At 35.3% G+C, this 22,565-nt stretch overlaps 3 protein-coding genes across 3 annotated transcripts in view; all 3 read left to right on the top strand.

Moving 5' to 3' along the window:
• Positions 1-5,883: 5,883 nt before the first annotated feature.
• On the top strand, positions 5,884-6,600 carry rpp25a (ribonuclease P/MRP subunit p25, a; the record flags this gene model as incomplete). The annotated part of the gene is made up of 1 exon (XM_079414452.1): positions 5,884-6,600. One exon carries the CDS (start codon positions 5,884-5,886, stop codon positions 6,598-6,600), a length of 717 nt encoding a protein of 238 aa, XP_079270578.1.
• Positions 6,601-8,847: 2,247 nt separating this feature from the next.
• Positions 8,848-11,658, top strand: cox5aa (cytochrome c oxidase subunit 5Aa). The gene is made up of 5 exons (XM_079414837.1): positions 8,848-9,183; positions 10,247-10,363; positions 11,003-11,124; positions 11,283-11,411; positions 11,499-11,658. Exons 1-4 carry the CDS (start codon positions 9,003-9,005, stop codon positions 11,394-11,396), a joined length of 534 nt encoding a protein of 177 aa, XP_079270963.1. The 5' UTR covers positions 8,848-9,002; the 3' UTR covers positions 11,397-11,411; positions 11,499-11,658.
• Positions 11,659-12,446: 788 nt separating this feature from the next.
• The window catches only part of arid3b (AT-rich interactive domain 3B), a 30,497-nt gene continuing 20,378 nt past the window's right edge, over positions 12,447-22,565 (top strand). The window contains exons 1-2 of the mRNA XM_079414836.1: positions 12,447-12,787; positions 14,279-14,956. Coding sequence (XP_079270962.1) covers positions 12,500-12,787; positions 14,279-14,956 — 966 coding nt within the window. The 5' untranslated portion in view covers positions 12,447-12,499. The remainder of the gene's footprint in view (positions 12,788-14,278; positions 14,957-22,565) is intronic.

Below are 22,565 nucleotides of genomic sequence, written 5' to 3'. Positions count from 1 at the left end.
ATGTAGACATAAATGGTCCACTTTCTCCTCCTTTTTCCTTGACTCTCTCTCTACCCTTGGCTGAGTGTGGTTATTATCTTTCTCTGGAAACGTTTGAATGCTTTGACCCTCACAAATGTTTTACAAGTGCAGATCACGGCTGAGCACACCTCAATCCAGCCCGGCTCGAGTCGTTCTAACACCCTCAGCAGAAAGTGTTCAAAGAGCACTCGGACCGAGCCGTGAGGGAGAACCGCTCCAGAATGCAAGTGAGGCATGAAGGAGCCCTTTTCCAATTTTTCATCAGCAAGAAAATTACCCGGGCAGTTTTCAAGCTTGCATATTTCTCGCTACAGAGGAACTTGCTGTTACAGTTTGTTTTTGAAATGCTCTTGACTGCAGCCCAATTTATCCTTCCACAGCAGCGTACGTGAAGGAAAAAAACAATCCTCTCATCCCTTTGTGAGCGAGATTGCCTCCTTAACCAAAGTTCTCAGTGAAGTCGTCCTCACACCATTAAACAAATTTCATTCTGACTTCATTTCCCTGTGGGTCTTGCAATCTGCAGTGCTCCTCTTTGAGACCTAATTTCCCTTTAATTAAATTAGTAAGACTTCCAAAGAAATCCGCCAGAGAGGCCCTGCGGCTGGGTTTCTGTTGTCGGGCAGATAACGGCTGTGAGTGTGTGTCGTCTATGGAGATTGATAAAGTAATTGAAACAGTAATTGTCAACATGTTGGCTTTTATCTGTTCTGGGAGCTTACTAAAATAAGAGCGTCTGGTTGGCAGTGCACTTGAAAGGCTATTTTACCAGCAGATCTGAAACCCTCCCTAACACCATTGAATGGTGTCCACTCTTCAGATAAATACACTTAAGATCATCTGCACACTGTAAAACAATGTAGAAAATGCTACAGAAAGAAATCCAAATATGGTAATATATATATATATATATATATATATATATATATATATATATATATATATATATATATATATATTATTATATATTTTCCTCTTCTTCTTAATATTTCCACTATTAATTATAAAGTAATATTATATAGCATTAATATTAATATTATACATTGCTTTTCTACAAGTACATAATTAGCAAAATGTAACATGTATATATTTTATTTTATTAATGTATTTCAATGTAGTATATTAACAATATTTTTTATTATTTTATGCATATTAAATTATTAGTAACAAAAGTTTGCAGTAATTTATACTTTGTAGTATAGATTCGTAATTTAAATATTGTTAAATTTGTTTAAATTGTTTCTTACAAGTAAACATTATGAATTATTATAAAAAAATACAAAATAAAATAAATGTATAAAAATAAAATAAAAACTATATGTATGTGTGTGTGTGTGTGTGTGTGTGTGTGTGTGTATATGCATATATATATATATATATATATATATATTAAAATATTTATAATTATTTTAAAACTAAATACACTTTTACAGTAAAATAATTTTGGAATTATAGTTTTTAAATTAAGAATTAAGAATCACCTTGTAATTATTTGTATTTAACTATTTTTTAATTTAAGGTATATTTCTTTTTATTTTTGTTATCAGTTATGTACACTGGAGAGTTTAATATAAATATATTAAGCATTAAACAGATATACTTTTAAAATGTATTATGTCATCTTTTACAGTAAGTTAGTTTTAATTTATTCAAATGATTATTTTATATGATTAAATATGGAGAAAAACGTACCTGCAAGAACCATCAAGTTACATATATATATATATATATATATATATAAATATATATACATATAAATTTAGTAATTTTACTATGCTGTGTTCTTAAAAAATAAATTCTTTATTATTAAAATATTTATTTTTAATTTATGTAATTTCAAATTATTAATACTTACACAGCAAACAAAAATTTAAATATTTTATTCTAATTATTTATATAAATATTTTATTATATTAATTAATTATATTATTTATTATATTAAATATATATTATTAATAAAATATTATATTAAATATTATAAATATTTATACAGGTACATTTAATTTTAATATTTTAATATTTTATTTTACATAAGATTTTAATATTACATAAGATCAATAAAAAAAGAATATTTTAAACAGAAATGTTAGGCTTCTGAAAAGTATGTTCATTTCTATGCACTCATGGTTGGGCCTCCTTTTGCATGAATTACTGCACCAATGCGGCGTGGCATGGAGACAATCAGCATGTGGCACTGCTCAGGTGTAATGGAAGCTCAGGTTGCTTTGATAGCGGCCTTCAGGTCATCTGCGTTGTTGGGTCTGGTGTCTCTCATCTTCCTCTTGACATAGATTCTCTATGGGGTTCAGGTCAGGCGAGTTTGCTGGCCAATCAAGCACAGTAACACCATAGTCATTGAACCAGCTTTTGGTACCTTTGGCAGTGTGGGCAGGTGCCCAGTCCTGCTGGAAAATGAAATCAGCATCTCCATAAAGCTTGTCAGCAGAAGGAAGCATGAAGTGCTCTAAAATTTCCTGGTAGATGGCTGCGTTGACTGTGGACTTCAGAAAACATAGTGGAACAACATCAGCAGATGAAATGGCAGCCCAAATCATCACTGACTGTGGAAACTTCACACTGGACTTCAAGCAGCTTGGATTCTGTGCCTCTTCACTCTTCCTCCAAACTCTGGGACCTTGATTTCCAAATGAAATGCAAAATTTACTTTCATCTGAAAAGAGGACTTTGGACCACTGAGCAAGAGTCCAGTTCTTTTTCTCCACAGCCCAGGTAAGACGCTTCTGACGTTGTTTCTGTTTCAGAAATGGCTTGGTAGCCCTTTTCCTGAAGACGTCTGAGCGTGGTGACTCTTGATGCCCTGACTCCAGCTTCAGTCCACTCCTTGTGAAGCTCTCACAAGTGTTTGAATCGGCTTTGATTGACAGTATTCTCAAGCTTGCAGTCATCCCTGTTGCTTGTGCACCTTTTCCTACCCAAATTCTTCCTTCCAGTCAACTTTGCATTTAATATGCTTTGATACAGCACTCTGTAAACAGCCACACCTTTCAGTAATGACCCTCTGTGACTTACACTCTTTGTGGAGGGCGTCAATGTTCGTCTTCTGGATCATTGCCAAGTCAGCAGTCTTCCCCATTATTGTGGTTTCAAAGAACAAGAGATACCCGGAATTTATACTGTGGGAATGGTCATTAATTGAAACTCAAATGTAAATATTCTAATATTTTGAGATACTGATTTTTGACTCTCATGAGCTGTAAGCTCTAATCATCAAAATTAAAACAAAAAAACTTTTGAAATGTTTTACTTTACATGTAATGAATCTAAAATATATGAAAGTTTCACTTTTTGAAATAAGTTACAAGAAAAAATGAACTTTTCACGATATTCAAATTTTTTTTAGATGTACCTGTATTTATTATAAATATTTTTTATCAAATCTAATTTTATCTAACATAATCTAATTTTTTTTATTATGAATCGCCTTTTAATTATGGAGAAACCATCACATTTATATTAAATTTTTTCTATATTTTTGTTGTCAGTTATGTGTATCATTGGAGTGTTTCATGTTGAATATGATATTATGTAATTAATATTCATGGAATTATTTTAGTGTTGTGTGTTACTGATGCTGTTTTGGTTTTGTGCTTTGTCTACATACTGACCACGGTTGCAGGAAAAGCAATTTATGAGGAACTTTAAAACATGTTGTGGCCCTCCGTTAATGGAACTGCATATAAAAAGCACATTACAGTACATTTTTACAGTGTATAATTGTGCTCTTCATCTCATTGAACAGAAAGCTTGCCTTGCCTTCTGTCATCCCAGTCTCTAGAATGTTGGATGCTCCCCTTCAGGATACAGACTGTGTATTTTGTCAAGCAGAACCGCATGGCCTTCTTCTCTGATTGAAATCACAGCCTCGGAGCTCTAACACTTCAAGAGCGTTCAGCAGCCACAGTGGGAGAAGATGCAGAAATAGACCTGAAGAAACAGCCACCTTTGGACAACAATGAATTCCTGCTCCGTAAATGGCAGTTTCTTGACCTACATTTATGTGTGCTGTATCAATTCAGCATGCAAGTTTTATATGTAAACACAATTTCATAATTTAATAAGTTGGCCCAAAGCCATATTTAAAAGCAGATGCCTGGCATAAGTCAACTGTGCTTATGTAGATAATTGTTTACTGGCTGCATTGTGCCGTCATGCATGGGAGAATGTGTTTTTAAACTCTCAGCCTTAATCAGTCACGCATGTTAATCAGCCACAGACACGCGCTGATTGACAGGATTTCATTAACACTGAGAGTTTTAAAGGGGGACCCAGGAAAGCATTTGCTAGGATGAAATTCTGATGAAATTCTATACAGAGCATTTGCTAAACACAAGTGACTGTTCCTTTAAGAGATGATTAGGCTCTCCACCCCTCCCTCTCTGTGTCCCTGACAAGCCTCAGATTGGGTCTTCAGTGCATTCTGGAGTGTGGCAGGCACCACTTAAGAGTAAATATACGAAAGGTCTCAGATTATGACCAGATATCAAGCGTAAAACGCAGTGCAGAACTTCACCTTACAGCGGAACTCTATGAGAAATCTTAAGAGCAAAAAGGTAAATGCATCACTGAAAGATTTTTCTAAATCAGTTTGACATTAATTTGTGCATGTTCCATAAAGTTGTCTTGCATTACATTTTTTTTATATATGTATAGTATATTTAATACATTAGACATATTATTAGTTATCCTTTCTATTTTATTTATTACATTTAAAGTTTATTACAAATAGTGTTTTTTAGTATTTTGCATTTGGTATTTATACTATATTATATGGCTTTTGTATTATTATTATTATTATTATTATTATTATTAGAATATTTGTTATATATAATGTTATAATGGAATTTAATTATATTTATTTTATTGGTGTGTAATTTATATATATATGTAATGTGTATATATAATATAATTTATATATATATGTTTAATTTAATTTAATTTTAATTGGATTTGTAAACACATTGGGCTTTTTAGTATTTCATATTTTACTTTTTGTATTTTATTTGTGTGCATATTTAAATACACATGGATTTTATTATTATTATTATTATTATGTGATTTTTCATTTTTGTTTATTTTAATTTAAATTTGTATATAATGTTTTAATTTTAGTTCATTTTATTTTTTGGTGTGTAATCTTATATATATTTAAATATTATTTATAACTTATTTTATATATGTAATGTTTTTTTTTGTTTGTTTGTTTGTTTGTTATTCTAATTTTATGTTACTACTTTTTTATTTCAGTTGGATTTTTAAATACATTGGTCTTTTTATTTTATTTCATTTTATTATTTTATTTTATTTTAATTTGAATATGTTTGGCTATCCTAAGCTTGGTTGCATCCATGAACTAAATGCTGACTTGAGATACAAGTTCAAATAATGTTTCATTTTGACTAAACCAAGCTTATTGGCTTTAAAGCGCGGTTCTGTCTCTGAACTCATCGTCTTTTTGCCTTGTTTGGTTACAGCTCCCTTCTCACAGAGACTGAAATATGCTTCAAAGGTAGTGACTGAGAAATTGCTGATTCTCAGCACTTTCAGCTTTGATGAATTTGCTCGATTTACAGAACAGATTTTTTTCTTTCCTTCATGTCAACGGCCAGAGAGTATAAAGTAATTGACAGCTTGTCATTCACTTCACAGCTTTGGGAATCACACAACATTTAGCAGCTAAGATCGTTCAGTTTCCCTCACGTCTGTGCATTTTTTAATGCTGGAAAGCAACATAATGTATTACAACTTCTTGAAAGTAAAAAATCCATAGTTCTGGGAAATATTATCAAGTGGTACAAGGTTCTGCAGCCCCAAGAACATATAAAATAACCTATAAATATGTTTATGCCGACCCAAGAGCTTCATGATAGCACACAATCTAAATGCACAACATCTGTCCAACCCTCTCAAATCAATCCCACAAACCCTCCTGGATCTTCTAGCAAGCCAAAGCAAGGTGGATTCAGGAAGATCCGTTCCACTGGAGAACCAATCCCGTGTCCAATCCCAGGACTACCATCTGAGGTGCTGGAAATGCGCGTGAAAGAAGGGAGCAAGATCAGGAACCTTTTGGGTTTTGCCATGTCTCGAATTCAAGGTGACGGACACATGGCTCCAGCATCGCAGGTCATGTTCAGTGGGACGGGACGGGCCATGACCAAAACCATCACCTGTGCAGAGATAATGAAACGCAAGGTGCGGGGTTTGCACCAGCTGTCAAAGCTCCAGTACAGGACAGTGACTGAGGTGTGGGAGAGCCAGGAGAGCGGCCCGCTTCAGATGACCGTACACAGAACTCTTCCTTCCATTTGTATTCTTCTGTCCAAAGAGCCGCTGGACCCGCAGGAGCCGGGTTACCAGCCTCCAGCTGAAATAAACGCACTCTCAGAGGAAAGCAAATGGCCAGATGGACCGCAGGGGGCTGAAAAGACAGAAAAAAGATCAGCGAGTCCTTGTTCTTGTGATCTTCCCAGTCTTAAAAGAGTTGCTCTGGGACAGGAAAAAATTCCAGCACTGGAACCAGGGAACAAATGTTACTATAAAAGGGAGGAATTCATATAAATGTTTGTGTGTGTGTATTTATAACTTGCTTAACTGTCGTATAATTTGGCCATATCAGGATGCAATAAATGTGAATGTATAATCTGAGTGATAAAATGCATGATCAAGTGATTTTTTTTGTGTGCTGCTTCATAATAGTGTGTAATTAAATTACAATAAAATAAAATATAAATCCAAATTATTAAGTTTTGGCTATTTCTCACACTCCTTCACTTTTTTTTATTTATTTATTTTTGCTTTATTCAATGTTTTTCATATCTCCTGTTGCACTTTTGGTTTTATCAGTGTTATTTTAGTGTAATTAGGATATTATCATAGTTTCTATAAATATTTTATTTAAATTTTTTCCATTTTAATTTTATTTTCATTTTGTTGTGTGTTTTTGTCATTTTTATTAGTTTAAATTTTTTTGTCAAATATGAAAAATAATATATAGTCTAAAATCAAATAGTTACGGTCAAATAAACTTTAATTTCTTTTGGTATTATTTTTTATTTTAGTTACTTTATTCCATCAGGATAAATTAAATTAATGAAATACAAGTTATTCAGTTAACTTTAAATGATTTATATATATATGATTTTATGATTTTTGTTTTAGTTTTTGTTAACTATAATAACCCTAGATTTAGATTTTACGTTATGAAATGTAATACTACCCCCTGCTGGCGAGAGCAACTATTTTGCAAACAAATGCTCTATTATCTTAAAATAAAATTCACATTTTGGACTAGAAGCTCAAAACTATTGCAGTTTTACAACATATTAAATTATAAATTAATTTAATAAATTAACGTGATTTCTATATTTTATCCATTCAAAAGACTAGGAAAGCGATCCCAGTTCAGCACATAAACCTAGCGCGATATATTTGTGTCTATGGTTAGCTTTTGTGGTTGGCCAGACTACATACAGAGATGCTTTTCTATCGGTGCGCGTGCTGCTGCTCACAGCACAGATCGTGAAAGCAGACGGCATCTTTTGTCATTCATTATAACAAACTAAGTGTAGAGAGGATGTAAATAATAGATTTAGTGTGCAGTGTAGAGAGCTTCATTCATTAAAATGGAAGTTTGTGAGATCACGATGAACGAAGAGTGGCAGCTTTTAATAATAAAGGGAGTTTGCAAATATGAAATTAAATTTAAAACATTTTTTATTTTATACAAAAGTTAATATTAAGTGACTTACATTTTAGGAACACTATTGTCTGATTGTGCTCTATTTAGTCAACAAAAATAGTTCCAAACAAATCACAGATTAACAGTATCGTTTATGAATGAATTTTTGCTTTTGAACAAAACTAGTGAGTCAATGATTCAATGATCCGTTCATAAAGAGAGTCATTTGCTTCGTTCTTAAATGAATCAGCTGTTTGAACGAATCGATTAATTTTTAAAGCATAAATTGAGTCATTTAAATCCTTTAAAATTTCTATATTCAAAACTTTGTTTAAAACATTAATTTAATAAAATAGTTAATATATTATATTATCAAGTGGTGCATTAAAATGCATTAATTTTTTGGCACAAAAGATGACATAAAGTCAGAGGCATTACAAAGGTGGGGGAAAAAAACATTTAAGGTGTCAAATATCACCTTTGGTAAGGTTCATTTCTCTCAATGATCAGAAGGTGTTCCTAATCACAAGTGCTCCTGAAAAGAAATGTAAGCGGCGTAGAGTCCATAAGAATGTAAAGTTACCTTTTAAAAACTAATTGAATGTAAAGTTACCTAATAAAAACTATATCTGTAATTTGGCCAGAATTGCAGGTGTCTGTCTTCATATCCAAGAAGGTTTAGAGAGAGCATGAAATAAGTTTAATGTTATTATAGATAATTAAACAGGCTGCTACTTCCGAAAGGTCATCTAAAATTACCATTAACACCCCCCACCCCCCTTCTAAGCTAGAGCCCCCCAGTGAATTTTGGCCATTTCCACCACTAATATTTCAGTCACATTACAGTCAATCAATTGCTACGATTTCAAAGTGCATAATGAAACTGAGCAATTTTGATCAAAATATTTGTATGATAATAATGTGATGATGCTGTACCGATATTGTCTACTAATGATGGCCTAAATGTCATATAAATGTTGACGAACTGCTTGTGTGTTTATTGGAATAGATATGGATGCAACAGATGCAGAACATTGCAGCTGTCGTGTGTTGTTTTATTTAGATGTTTTGCGTTATCCATTATTAAATATCAATATAAATATATTAATCAATAATGCATATACAGAAGGTTAAATATAACTGTGCTCATACTGGATGCAGCTCATAGAGAAGGACTGTGATTTGTATACAGTACAGAAATGTATCTTTTGTCCTTCATGCTCTTTTATAATCCTCTTTAGCAAACTTCCTCGCTATACATCTCCATGAGCAGCCAGAGTCCATGCTCGGCTTTATTGCTAAACCACTGCGCATGCGCAGTCACACATGTCCGCAGCTCGAGCTTGTCGTTCTTCAGTCCGAGCTGCGCGTGAGTCCGGTGAGCCGCACTATGTTCAGAGCCGCCCTTAGACTCTCAGTCTCCGGTGCTCGGAGTTTAACAAGGTCACGGCCACAATATACAGGTAAATACACAATTTGCCTTTAATTATGAAACCGCTGATAGGAAAAACTACAGTAAGAGACAGAGTTAACGGAAAAACCTTGAATGTAGCTTAGCACATTAGCTAACGATAGCCTTGCAAGAAAGGTTATACCCCGCAGAGGATATCACACGCTAAGTTATCGTCTGTATAAGAGCATTTCTATGTCATAATCGCGTTTTCCCAGTCATTTATGAAGTCTTGTGAATGTTTTCTCACAGTGTCCTTGTAATGACCCATAGATATATATACTGACGTAATGACCCACTAGAGTGAGGCTTCGGCCCAGCGCGAGGAGGAAACGCGACACTCAAACTCAAAGCATCCCAGATTGACACATTTTTCTGTCAGGTTGACATTTCATTGAAACAACTAGTCTAGTATATAAATACGTGGGTTTTTGAAAGCTCTTCAATTAGGCTGTGTGGTTTACAAAAATAGTCTTCTGTAGCAGTTTCATCATGAAGTGAATGAATACGTGCGCCGCAGGGTTGCATCTATGAAGAATGCGCATAAATTCATGTTGCATGTCGCTGTAGTTAATACTGTCAGCCAGAATGATGTCTGTGACAGTGCCCTAACCTCTGTGAAAACCCACAGCACATATGCAAATGAAGTGTCATCAGTATATACTTCACTTCATGAACATACAAACATCTAGTTTGCATGTTTGGTATATTATACATCTCATTTTTGGAATATCAGTTGAACTCATTGATATCAGATGGTTAAGCGTTAGCTCAAATAATACTCCCCCAACGGACCATGTACCAGTCAAACAAGAGCACTGGACCAGGTCCAACTGGAACAAAGCCTATGCAAAATGTCACTGCACTATTAAGTGTTTTTGACCAACACTGATTCACAGACGAAATGATTATAGTGTCTTATAATGAGATTTATGGCAGTTGTATGCCTACAGGAGTTCCCGGAAGTACTTTAGCTGTGATAGAGTCAAAGTGTTTGTCTGGATGTCATTCTCTAAGGCTAATAAAGTGAATCATTTTTGCTTAAAGTCTCTTCTGATGGTCTTTCTCTTCCACAGCTTCAGTAGCTGCTCGTTCTTATTCCCATGGCAAACAGGAGACAGATGAAGAGTTTGATGCCCGCTGGGTCACTTACTTCAACAAGCCAGACATCGATGCTTGGGAGCTGAGGAAAGGTGGGTGACGGCAGCGCTTTGACCTTATTATTGAATCAGCAGCTGTGCATTCGACTACAGAGCTTGAAAAGTAAAAATTTTCATTATTTATACATTTATTTTAGTGGCCATATGTTCTAATTAGAATCCCCTTGAATCTGAATAGTAGTAAATTATATTTCCTGAAATGTTTTGTTTGTTGTTTGGTCCCCATTTTTTTCTGAAAGTTAATATAATAATAATAATAATAATAAATATTAATAATTTTGATGTAATAATACAATTCAAAATTATCATAATATAAAATACACACACACATATATATATATATATAGAACTGTTTTATCTTTTAACACGCATATTATTTTACATTTAAGTTTATTCATATTTATTTCTATATTGTATGTTATTATCTATAATGCACAATTAAACAGACCGTTTCCATCAGTAACAATAGTGTTTCTGTTTGCTTTTGTATTTGCTAACCTGTAAAGCTGGTTTAGTTTGATCCGTTAGTATCACTTCTTCAAAAATTTATGAGTCCGTTTATCATAAACCTATAAAAATCTTTGGAACAAGGAAGTATGTTTTTATTTGCATCAAGGAAGAAAATTCCAACTGACTGTGGAGTAAATGCATGTCCCCTTTGTTTCGCTTCAGGAATGAACACTTTGATCGGTTATGACTTGGTACCTGAGCCAAAGATCCTGGAGGCAGCCCTGAGAGCGTGTCGGAGGCTAAACGATTTGGCCAGTGCCATCCGCATCCTTGAGGCAGTCAAGGTCAATAAAACTCTCAGGACAATTGCAGAATACGCCACAGTGACATTATTAAATTCATGTCTTGAAGCTGCATAATTTAACATGATTTTACTAAATTGTAATTAGAATTTATTTTACTCATACTCGTTTATTTTAATTTAATATATTTATTTACACAGGACAAATCTGGCCCACACAAAGAGATCTACCCCTATGTTCTTCAAGAGCTGCAGCCTACCCTCAATGAGCTTGGTATCCCTACACCTGAGGAGCTTGGCATTGACAAAGTGTAGATGTCTGCGATTGTGGTGAGTATCAGCTTTTTTTTTTTTTTACAAAATTCAACTAAGTGCAAGATGTATGTTTCCTTACGCATCTTTCCTATTTATCTACAGAGTCTTCCAGGAGACTGCTGCTCTTCTCTGGACTGAGTAGACCACTGTACTTGAAGTCTTTGCCTTGTGTCGTGGTGTTTGTGTTATATTTAACTGGCCTTTATTATGTTCTTTTGCTTGTAAAATATTGATGGACCTAATAAAGGGAGATTTATCTTTACTCAGTCTTGTTGTGTTTTTATCTGATGCCTCAGACTTTGCTTCAAACTTGTATTAACTGTATTACATTTTTTAAAATAAGGGTTAAAATCAATCGCAAAAGCAAAAAAATCTATCCTCTAAATCTTTCAACATGGAAAACTATTTCTGTTAAATGTATTGAGAACCTACTAAATTGTTTTATTTGGAATATAATAAAAAAGCAAAGTGCAAGACTTCGGCTTCATTAACAGCTATAGGTAAACGAAATAATAAAAGTGCAGTAAACGGCTACACGATAATAAATGAACATGATGGACTGGTTTTGCACAGCTAAAATAACTGGAGGCGGCCAACACCGGAAGTCTCGCACATTCAAGGTAAAAATTGCCGCACGCGCTGTTACGTTAAAAATAAGGTGGACAGCAACCCGTTTTCGTTTTTCTGCTTGACACCAGCTATAATTATATAGTAAACGTTACAGCACTTTTGAACCAGTGGAGGGCGTAGCAGGAATGCGTTCAACTTAAATCAGATTAAAAAAAATTCAAATCACAAATAATTTAAAGTTGCTGTGCATGCTTATTAAATAAAAAACTTTTCCCCATCGTACCAATAATAATTCTTAATTTCCATTTCTTTTATAAACATATGTATAAGTGGCTAAATTGGGGTCAGAATTTCCAGACAAAAATAAAAAATGTCAGTCTAATATTAGATCCATGAAACAGCCGCGTAAGTGTATGTTAACTCCTATCGGTTTTTGTGCTATAAATATTTTACTTACTTGCTTGCAAAGGGGAAACGTAAGAACTTAGTAACTTGTTGCTCGAGCCTGTGGGGCGGGATTTAAATGTGCGTTAATGTGCGGGGGGTTTGGCTCCGGCTGGAGGAGGAAGAGTCGAGGGGACTGCGGGAGTCCCTCAGCGCGCAGTTCGGGAGGTGAGGTCAGGCGTTTCCCCTTTGGCTGGCCCCAGTGTCGAGTGTTTTTTTCCTCTGCAAACACCGAGAGGTTTATTACCGGTCTATCAGAGGGGATATTACACGTTCGGGTGGATGCACACGGACTCGGTGCGCTGAGCAAAACACGCACGGTGGTTTATCTCGGAAAAGTGATGGTGGACAATTCCAGTAGCAGCAAAGCGCAAGTGGTGAGTTCCGTCCAGCTGGCACAGAGCCCTGTTGAATGTATTGATAAGCTACTGTAATATTTAATCAGCAGACCTCGAGTGTATAAAATATATCGCATGTACATTTACGAATTTTTTATATAAACTCAATGAGTCGGTCTTTATTCTAATTACTTTCGTGTGAGTGGTCAAGCTATTATATGTAACAGTTAGCGAAAATCCACATTGTACACGTCATGATTTCAAGATTTTTTTTTGATACAAACTCGCGCTGTTTATCAGTTGTTAAAGTTCCAAATCGCGTGCCGCCGGATTGGAAAAGTCTAAAACCTCTCCGTTTGTTTCCATCAGAACGCGATACTTTGCGTCGTGTGTTCGTTCTCTCTTTTAATAGCTTAATTGTTTTTGGAAGAGCGCCATACTTTGGGGCAGCAATGAACTGAGTAGCTTCTGTTATTGCGCTCACTTATCAAACCGTGATTTAATTAGTTATATAGTAACATCATAAATCGACTGGATTTGGCTAAATATTAATTATTTAACTAAATGAAAAGCGACACGCCGTTTTGGCCGGACATCCGGTCGTTCTACTATCCATACTATTGTGGTGGGGGGGTCAAAGGTTGGCTTACTGGGCAATAAGCAAGCAGCGGAATGCGACGTTAATCTTTTGAGACATATAAATACTGTTAATACGAATTAAAATTCTTGTGACGTTAATTCGAATTCCAATCGGCCATGTCCGTTGTGAAGATTTGCTTACATGTATTTGTTTTTCATTTAAATTAAACAAATTTGAATTCTTCCGTCATGTAGTTTGTGCTTATTTGTTTACGCGTATTTGTGTACTATTTGTATCTGATTCGAATTAAGTTCATTTTAATTACACGGCCATTTCATAATGCGTCTTTAATTCGAACTTTAATTCCTGTTAGTTCGAATTAAAATAATTCAGATTACTCAAAAACAGTGTGAATGTTTTGTTTACACTTTAGTTGTCTTGCGTGAGCCTTTTAAAAACGTTACTTTCAGTTATTAAAAAATATTTCGTATTTTATATTTATTTATATTTTCACCCCATAATGAAAATTCTGTCACCCTGAAATTGTTCCAAACCTGTATGATTTTATTTCTTCTAAATATCAACAAAACATGATATTTTGAATAATGTGAGGAAACAAAAGTTGCTGGTCCCTATTGCATTCGGTAGTATGAGGAAGACTGTTTGGTTACCCACATTCTTCAAAATATCTTTTATGTTCAACAGAAGAAAGAAGTTAATTCAGGTTTAGAACAACTTGAGGGTGAGTAAACGATGACAGAATTTTCATTTTGGAGCAAACTAGCCCTTTAAATGTTAATTATAAATTATATTGAACTCCTGTTTTGGAAGAGTATGCTGTACTTTCTTCATCTTAAAATATATATTTTTTAAAAGGGGAAAAAAATGGAGTTGGCTTTTTATAAAATGTATTTACAGAATTATTTTACTTACTATCCTCCACAATCCAGCCCAGCTTGTCTCAGGACAGTGGTTTGGCTGGTGCATTTTCCCAGGCAGCTTTCGGAAGTGCGGCTGGAGTCAAACTGGAGGCGGTTATGGAGCAGCTCCAGAGACAACAACAAGCTAAACTGGAGATGGAGCGCAAGGAGAGACACTTCAGGGAAGCCCATATTCTGTATGCCCAGCAGCTGGCTGCACAGCAAGCTATCATGGCCTCTGCCAGAGCTCAGGGTACTCCCTTAACCCCTGATTTCTACAGCAAAAACTCCAGAGACAGAGCGCTGAGAGGCGGCCAGGGGCCTCAAGCTGCCAAGGGACCTATGATAACCGTCCCTGACCAAGTACATGAGGAAGATGCTGCTGATGAGTTGGACAGAGGAAGAGGGTCTGAGGGGGATGAAGATGACGACGATGAAATGATGGATGGGGAGGACGGTAGCGAAGAAGAGGAAAGCGAAGGCTTGGAGTTCCTCAGGAAGCAAAGCCTTGCGCTTCAGCAAGCATCTGTCGGAGTTCCTCCGTATCCATTCCCGGTCTACGCCGCATCGCCATCCGCTGCAAAAAAACGGCCTCTGTCTCCGACCACTAAGGTGAAAGATGAGCCTGACGACTCTCTTACTGACCAACAATCATTCAACACACCAAATGGACTGAATGATTGGAGCCTGGATGACTCATTCAAACAGGTTTGTGTCTATATTTCTATGACCTGTCATTAATCTCAAGGGGTTTCAGTATGTCAGGCATTTGCAGGCATTGTGTATACTCTCATTTTATCACCAATGACCTACAAAAGCAGCGATACAGCATATTTTCATTCATCACTGCATGATTTGAGGAGTGGCACATCATGAGATGAATTGTAAAGAGTCTTTACATGTTCATAAACCGTGAAACCACTAAAACAGACTCATCTCGGTTTACTGAAACGCAATCGGCTCTGAATAGGACATCTAATCCAGTTTTCTCGAGCGCAACAGGAATACGTGTTCTCCCAAATGTGAACAAAAGAATTGGGTTGGACTTCTAGCTCTTTAATAAGAGGGAAGGGTTTAGTGAATGAGCTTTATAGAGTCACTTCTTAAAGAGTGTAATTTTTGTCAAGAGATTTTCACCAAAATACGACAAGAAAATGTCCAGATCACTCAAATCAAAAGAAAAAATTTGAAATTTTACTTTGCTTTAAGGAAAATAAACTTATTTTTGCAACCATTAAAGCTTTCTGTGTTTTGACATTATTTACTTAAATTAAGCAGAATTCCCCATAAATTCTCATTAACATAATGCAAAAAAAATCTTAGTTTTGTATCATCATCGTATTAATGAATAATGTTATATTATTAAATTAAAATGTTTATAAATGATGGTAGCATTTAGTATACTGTCCTTAATTATGCTGATTTGAATAAAGATTTTAAAAAAAATTGCTGCAATTTGCTTATGATAATCATAATAATAATTTAAAGAAATAGACATAAATTGTCAAATGCCTGATAAAACTACTGATAACGTTTTTTTTTTTATCCATTTATCCACATTTTGTAAACTTGTTTTCATATTTTATTACCGTAATGTAGAAAAATATTACATATTTATAGTGCTGTCAAATGATTAATCGTGGTTAATCACACCCAAAATAAAATTTCTTGTTTACATAATGTGTGTATACTGTGTGTATCTAAATACGAACACATGCATATATATATTTAAGAAAAATTTTAAGTTTATATATTAAATATATTTATGTATAATATAAAATATATGAATATAAATAAATATAGACATCTAAATGCATGTCAATATTTTCAAAATATATACTGTGTGTGTGTGTGTATTTATGTATACATAATAAATATACACAGAACACACACAAATTTGATGCAAACAAAGTTTTATTTTGGATGCGATTTAATAGCGATTAATCGTTTGACAGAATTACATATTTATAAATAATGGTAGTATGTTATACTGCCTTTTAATTTTGCTGATTTCATGAAAAATTTCAAATCCAATTTTTTTTTTTTGCGCACGAGGACTGCACATTTCTCTAAAAGTTCTCAAAAGACATCGGGCCTCAGATTTTTCCCTTCTCGTTGCGTTCTACTTCTTTCTGAAGCTATTGTTCTCCTCTTCCCTTATCGTCAATAGTCTCCTGTTGTGAGCCAAGCTGTACCCTCAGACATGTTCTTACGGCTCTGTCAGTTAATTTCTCCGTTTGTTCATCCCGAGTCTTTAGGGAATTCTGTCCTGACATAAGGCTTTTGTCCTTGGATATCCCTGAAGTGTGGCGTTCTGGCAGGCGGCCCAACAGGAGTGCGCTTTCATTCTCTCTTTCTTCCTGCCATCTCACTTTCCTCTGTCATTCCCCCTACCGCTGGTGTTTCTTGAGAACAAGCTCTTGGCAGTGTGCTGTAATGCTGTCTTGGCCTGTGACCAGAGAGGCATGCTGTCAAGTTGCAATACAAGAGGCAGAATGTTACAGGCGCGTGCTGTTGGAGAGCTGCCCTGACAGTTCACACGTGGAACTTTCCCACAATTTAGGTCGTTGAAACTGGACCGTGTGTGGGACTCTTAAATAAGCATATTTAAATGGATTGTTAATCTAGAAATGAAAATTCTGCCATCATTTACTCACCCTCTTGTTGTTCCAAACCTGTATGAACGCATAAGAAAACATTTTGAGAAATGTCTCAACGTTCCATATAATGGAAGTCAATGGGGTCCAAAGTTGGACATTGGACATTTGTCAAAATATAATTTTGAGTTTGACAGAAAAAAGTAATTCACACAGGTTTGGCACTATATGAGACGACTTCTGAATTCTGATGTTTGGGTGACGTAATTTTCGTAAACGTAATTTCGTCCTCACGTCAATCACGATAGGATGAAGCCGTCTTTCAGAAGACCGCTTCGGTGGGTTTAATGTGGAGAGAGACATTTCCCTGTAGTGCTGTCATCCATTTTAGTTGCCTAAGGTTTGAGCTCTTTGTTTGCTCAGCTGCTCTTGAGTGACTGATCAATCAGGGAAAAATGGATTGCTCTAATTTCATACGCTCACACTTATGGCATCTTCAGCCCTTGATATTTGTATGCTTTCAATCAAAGCCCATTTACCATGCTTGTTGAATAATACAACATTAAATATATCAAAACCCCCAAAGCACCGTTTAGCAGTGCATCGATTTTATTCCGTACGTCGTGTTGCTATCTTTATGACCGTGTGTTTTTACGTAAAACATCCAACGTGGTTTTATCGACGGTTACTGACATCAAACATGTTCAAAGCAGTTTTATTTGTGGTAGATCAGTAACAAGCAGCAAAAGTCTGTAAAAGTATGGTGATGTTTGGGAAGGTTGTGTGTTGACAGACAGGTCTGTAATGTTTTCATCACACCCATGTCATTATATATGTATTTATAGAGTGTAATGGTCTGAGGGCTTGTATACTGCTTTTCAAATATAGGCTTGTCCACGTGTATAGGAGACAATAGGTGATTCAGTGCTCTGAAAAGGCTGACGTTTGGACTTATACCTCATTACTAGTAGGGAAGGGTTTAGTGAATGAGCTTTATAGTCACTTCATGGTGAGTGTATTTTAGGGGGGTGATTTTCACAAAAATTAGATAATGTCCAGGTTGCTCCAAAATCAAAAGGAAAAATAGAACGTTATGTATTGCTTTAATAAAATAAATCCTGTTTTTACAAGTATTTGTATTTTTTGCATTATTTGAAAACTTATTTTACATGATTTCTATAAAAATTAAGCACAGTTCTCCCTTAATTTACATTACTGTCAGGCACAAAAATGTGTGTGTGTGTGTGTGTGTATATATGTGTGTGTGTGTGTATGAATGTGTGTGTGTATGAGAGTCATCTTTATTACTGTAAAAAAAAAAAAGTTAATTAAATTAAAATATTTATGAATAATGGTAGAACTTTTACTGCCTTTAATTTATGCTGATTAATTAATTTAAAACATTTATGCAGTAATGAGAATCATCATTGGAAAAAAAATTAAATAGTAAAAGTAAAATGTCAGATGTGTAATGGTAATGAAAATTAAAGGGTAAAATGTGCTTATTGTTCAAAAAGTAATTATTGGTCCTACATGTGGTGATTGTCTCTATGCAAAGTATTATTTATATATATATATATATATATATATATATATATATATATATATATATATATATATATATAATTATTATTTTTTTTTTTTTTACAGGCTTTGTGAGATAATAAAATTTTTAATTTAAAATAAATAATAATTTAAACAATCAGGTTTAATGCAAGGAACTGAAATAATATTTTATAAAAAAATAATACACTTTAGTTACTAAGTTAATCTGATTCACTTTTTTTGTTTATTTAGATTTTTATTTAGTATTTTTGGTTTAATTTTAATGCACTAAAAGCAAAGACAGACTTCTTTAATAAGCAATGTTTTACAGCTTGAGGGGCTTCAATCCCACCCCCACCCTCTTTTTTTTTGGTCCCACCCGTCTTTATTTCTGTCTTTCAGTATTTAATGATGTTCTCTGTGGTAACAGTATCAGATTGCAGGGGGGGGGGTGAGAAGAGACTGGTTTAATAGCACTGACTACACAAAAGAGAACAGATGCCACAAATGGCATTTTTAAATGAGGGTTGGGGGTTGTCATTTTGAAGCTTTTCACACTTTAAATGGATAAGCCTCAATCAGTAAACACCTTTGGTAAAAGCGCAGTAGTCTGGTGTAAAGTTGGCGTCAGGGTTTACTCATAATCTTAGCGAACCAGGGAATTAATTGGCAGTTTGCAGATAAAGGAAGTTCAGAGCAGCTTTGTTTAGAATCTCCAAGGGGAAGGACTTTAAGATTTTTCAGAGAGGCCCATGGATGGAGATATTTGCTTAGGGGATATTATTTCTATTTCCTGTGCTTGAAAAGTTGAGTTTTTGGTTGTTGCTGATTTGTTTTTCGGGTTTAGTAGTGTTGAATTCAATGAATCATCTCCCAAGTCAATGAGGAGGTCAAATGGCCGCCATTAAACTTTTCATTGAACACATGGCTGAGGCCAGTCCAGATAGCTTGGCGCCCTTTAAACCTAGCGTTTTTAGTGGTAGCTGACACAATGCCCTTTTTAGGGAGCTCGGCATGGTAATCTAGGGTGATTAATGGAGTTTTAATCAGGCTCAGTTGGCATCGGCGCATGCATGTGCCTTGAGTTACAGCCCATTTGGCGTGTATGATGACCATATCAAAGGCATCGGGTCAATAGAAACACCCCCACTACTTTGATTCTACATTTGTCAGGAGAAATATATGGAGGCAATTAGCAAAATCTTTTAACCAAGTACCTGTTTATTATTTTAGAGGCCAAATATTAATTGCAAGTCTTACTTTGAAGCCTCCCATTGCTTTTTTGTCACATTCTTTAAAAATAAAGGTTCTTTTCTTGGCATCGAAGGTTCCATGAAGAATCATACTTTCTTAAAATAAAGGTTCTTTTCTTGGCATCGAAGGTTCCATGAAGAATCATACTTTATTAAAAATAAAGGTTCCAAAAATGTGTTTTCATAGCATTTTTGGTTCCCTGAAGAACCTTTCAGTGAACAGTTCTTTTCTTGGTGTGAAGGCCATTTTAAACATCTAAAGAACCTTTTTCTACTATATAGAACCTATTGTGGAATGGAAAAGTTCCATGGATGTGAAAGGTTCTTCACTAAACCGTTGATGCCAATAAAGAACTTTTTATTTTTAAAAGTGTAGAATCTTTCCATTGCACAAAAGGTTCTTTATAGTCTAAAATGTTATTTAGGTGTTTAAGAAAAATGGTTCTTTTAAGAACTGTTCACTGGAAGGTTTTTTTGGAGATCCAAAAATTGTTCTTCTAAGGCTGCGAAAACCTTGTGTACCCAACATGGATTGAGTTATATTATCTTCTTTACAGTTGCTATGGCAAAAGTGATGTGTACGAATAAACAAAAAGACAAATGTGCTTTAGATGGCACACTCTTGGCATTCTCCCTTCCCACAAAAGAGCTTGTTTCTAAACGAACAACAGGAAATTTGTCCTTGGGTTCGGGAGCAATCTTGTTTGTCGAGCTCTTTTGCATTATTTAACTGTCAGCATCACCTTGACAACATTTCACCCCCACGCCAACGATACAATCCAGCCGGTGGCAATCAATTCTTATTATATCAGGGATTGCTGTCGCAGTGGAATGATTTTCCATATAAATTATCAATGACCCGATGGCCTCACACTTGTACGTTCGCTCCAAATGTTAGCATGACATCTGGTGCGTATTATTAGCTTATTTCTCTTGAATGTTACGGGTGTTAATGCGCTCGTGAGGTCTGTCAATTTTTCTCTGGTAGCTTTGACAGAGTTTGGTGGTCCATCTTGATGGAGAAGTTTCAGTCAGATGACCCTCCTGGGTCCTATGATGATCTAATCGCTGGTGTCAGCTCGAAGTGCAGCCCATCTGTGCGATAGATCAGCGCAGATTTAATTAGCAATGGTCTTTGCTCTTAAGAATATCATCTCGACAGGCGGATTCCATGATAAAACATTGTTTATTTGAATTGCAAGCTGTCAGATGGATGTTTTATAGCCTTGTTTTGTTGCCATTTCGCCCTTCCCGTTTTTCAGTGTGGTGTGAACTATCTGGTCGGTTGGTAACTCTAACCCTTGAATAGGAGGCATTTGATAGTAAAAATCTTTAAAGGCCAGAGGCAAGAATGTGAGGTTGGTGAGGGTCTGGCGTCTAGTTTGTCCAGCCCCACCCAAAGGAAACATTCCAAGTGGAATTAGTTTCTTTTCTTCAAATGGTGAGAATTCCCATTAGGGGCCTGTGCATAAAGGGAGAATAGAGGGAGTGTCTTCGTCACAGCCATCCTATGATTTGTGACCGTTTCTAGTCCATTTCACCAAATGTAACAGAAGCAAGTAATGGAGGGGGGGAATAGTAATCAACCCAAAAGGTATACGGGGAAGGGAGGGGTGTTTTCTTATTTGTCAGTCCATTTCCTATCCCTCTTAACAAGTGTAGAATGTTTGTCCCCAACCCCCCTCAAAACCTGTTCCGACTTGCCAGAGGTTTTCACAACTTTCGTTTTACCAAAAGCAGCTTAGGGCTTTATCATTACATAGTATCTGATTATCAGCGTCACTAGAATGTGGAATTTCAAGCACACCTAGGAAGAAATAAAGTGCTAAAAAACGCATACCTACCCATAACCCAGCGGGGTTGAAAGTGAGTTGTTTTTTGTCATCAGTAAAAACGTTTATATTGGTTAAAAGTACATTTTGGGCTACCAATAACATTATTTTATATTTTGTTTTTTGTTAATCCTGTTTATTTTATTATTTTCATTTTTATAACTTGAGCATCACCATTTATTTATTTATTTTTTGTAAATGTTAGGACCTTTTTTGTTTTGTTGTTTTATTTTTAATTTTGTTTGTTTTTATTTTTGGTTTCGTTGTGTTCTTTGTGTTTTTGTGGAAAACGTAGTCTCTACAAGTGTTTTCAAATAACTTTTTTTAGAAAAAGTGGACTGCAGCTGTTGTTAGTCCAGTTTGACTACAGTAATGAATGTGTTGTACAAAAGTAGACAATGCAAGAATTGCAAATTATTATAACCGGGACATGCGAATATCATCATGCTCTGAATCCTGAAAGGCCCCAAATCTCATTCTTGAGGGATTATTGGCATTTTAAAATTCTTAAATTAAGTAGAAAACCTGCATAGGACAGGTATGCTTTTGGGATCTGTCCTCCTTCAGATCCTAACTTTCCAAACGTTCCGATACTGAGATAAAGCTATGGTGGACTGAGATCTTCACACCTGTGTCCATTTGTTTGAAAGACAATCTGTTTTCTCATGTAGCACCCAGTCAGGACAAAGATAATGGATGTGAACTCTGCCTCAGGCCTTTGCAGGATGTTCAAGGATTTGGACAAGCAGTTACAGGCCCTGGCTTTGGGCCTTTTGTCTCCGTTTTGGCTCTTCTCAACTATGTGCCATTTGTATTGTTCAAAGGGCCATATCAACCAATAAGGCCTAATAAAGCTACTTTGTATTTTTTTTTTTTTTTTTTTACTCCGCCTCCTTTTTTTCTTGTACACAGTTGTACAGGCTGCACATCTTGCTGAATTTTTCTCACAATGGACTTCTTATTGTGGGAGAATGGATAGCCGCACACCTTAAAGAATCACTTGGCATAGTACGGCATACAACCACGAATTGCTCTTAATGGATCCATTACAAATTCCCAGGGATTTAAAATCCCTAATCTACTCCCTCCC

The sequence above is a fragment of the Barbus barbus genome, assembly GCF_936440315.1.
Source record: "Barbus barbus genome assembly, chromosome: 50".
NCBI lineage: Eukaryota > Metazoa > Chordata > Actinopteri > Cypriniformes > Cyprinidae > Barbus > Barbus barbus.
This window is presented reverse-complemented; position numbering and strand designations above follow the sequence as displayed.

Coding starts and splice junctions, on each gene's coding strand:
- cox5aa (XM_079414837.1), top strand. CDS start 9,003: ATGCTCGGCTTTATTGCTAAACCACTGCGCATGCGCAGTCACACATGT. Junction 9,184..10,246: donor GTCACGGCCACAATATACAG/GTAAATACACAA, acceptor TCTCTTCCACAG/CTTCAGTAGCTGCTCGTTCT. Junction 10,364..11,002: donor TGCTTGGGAGCTGAGGAAAG/GTGGGTGACGGC, acceptor GTTTCGCTTCAG/GAATGAACACTTTGATCGGT.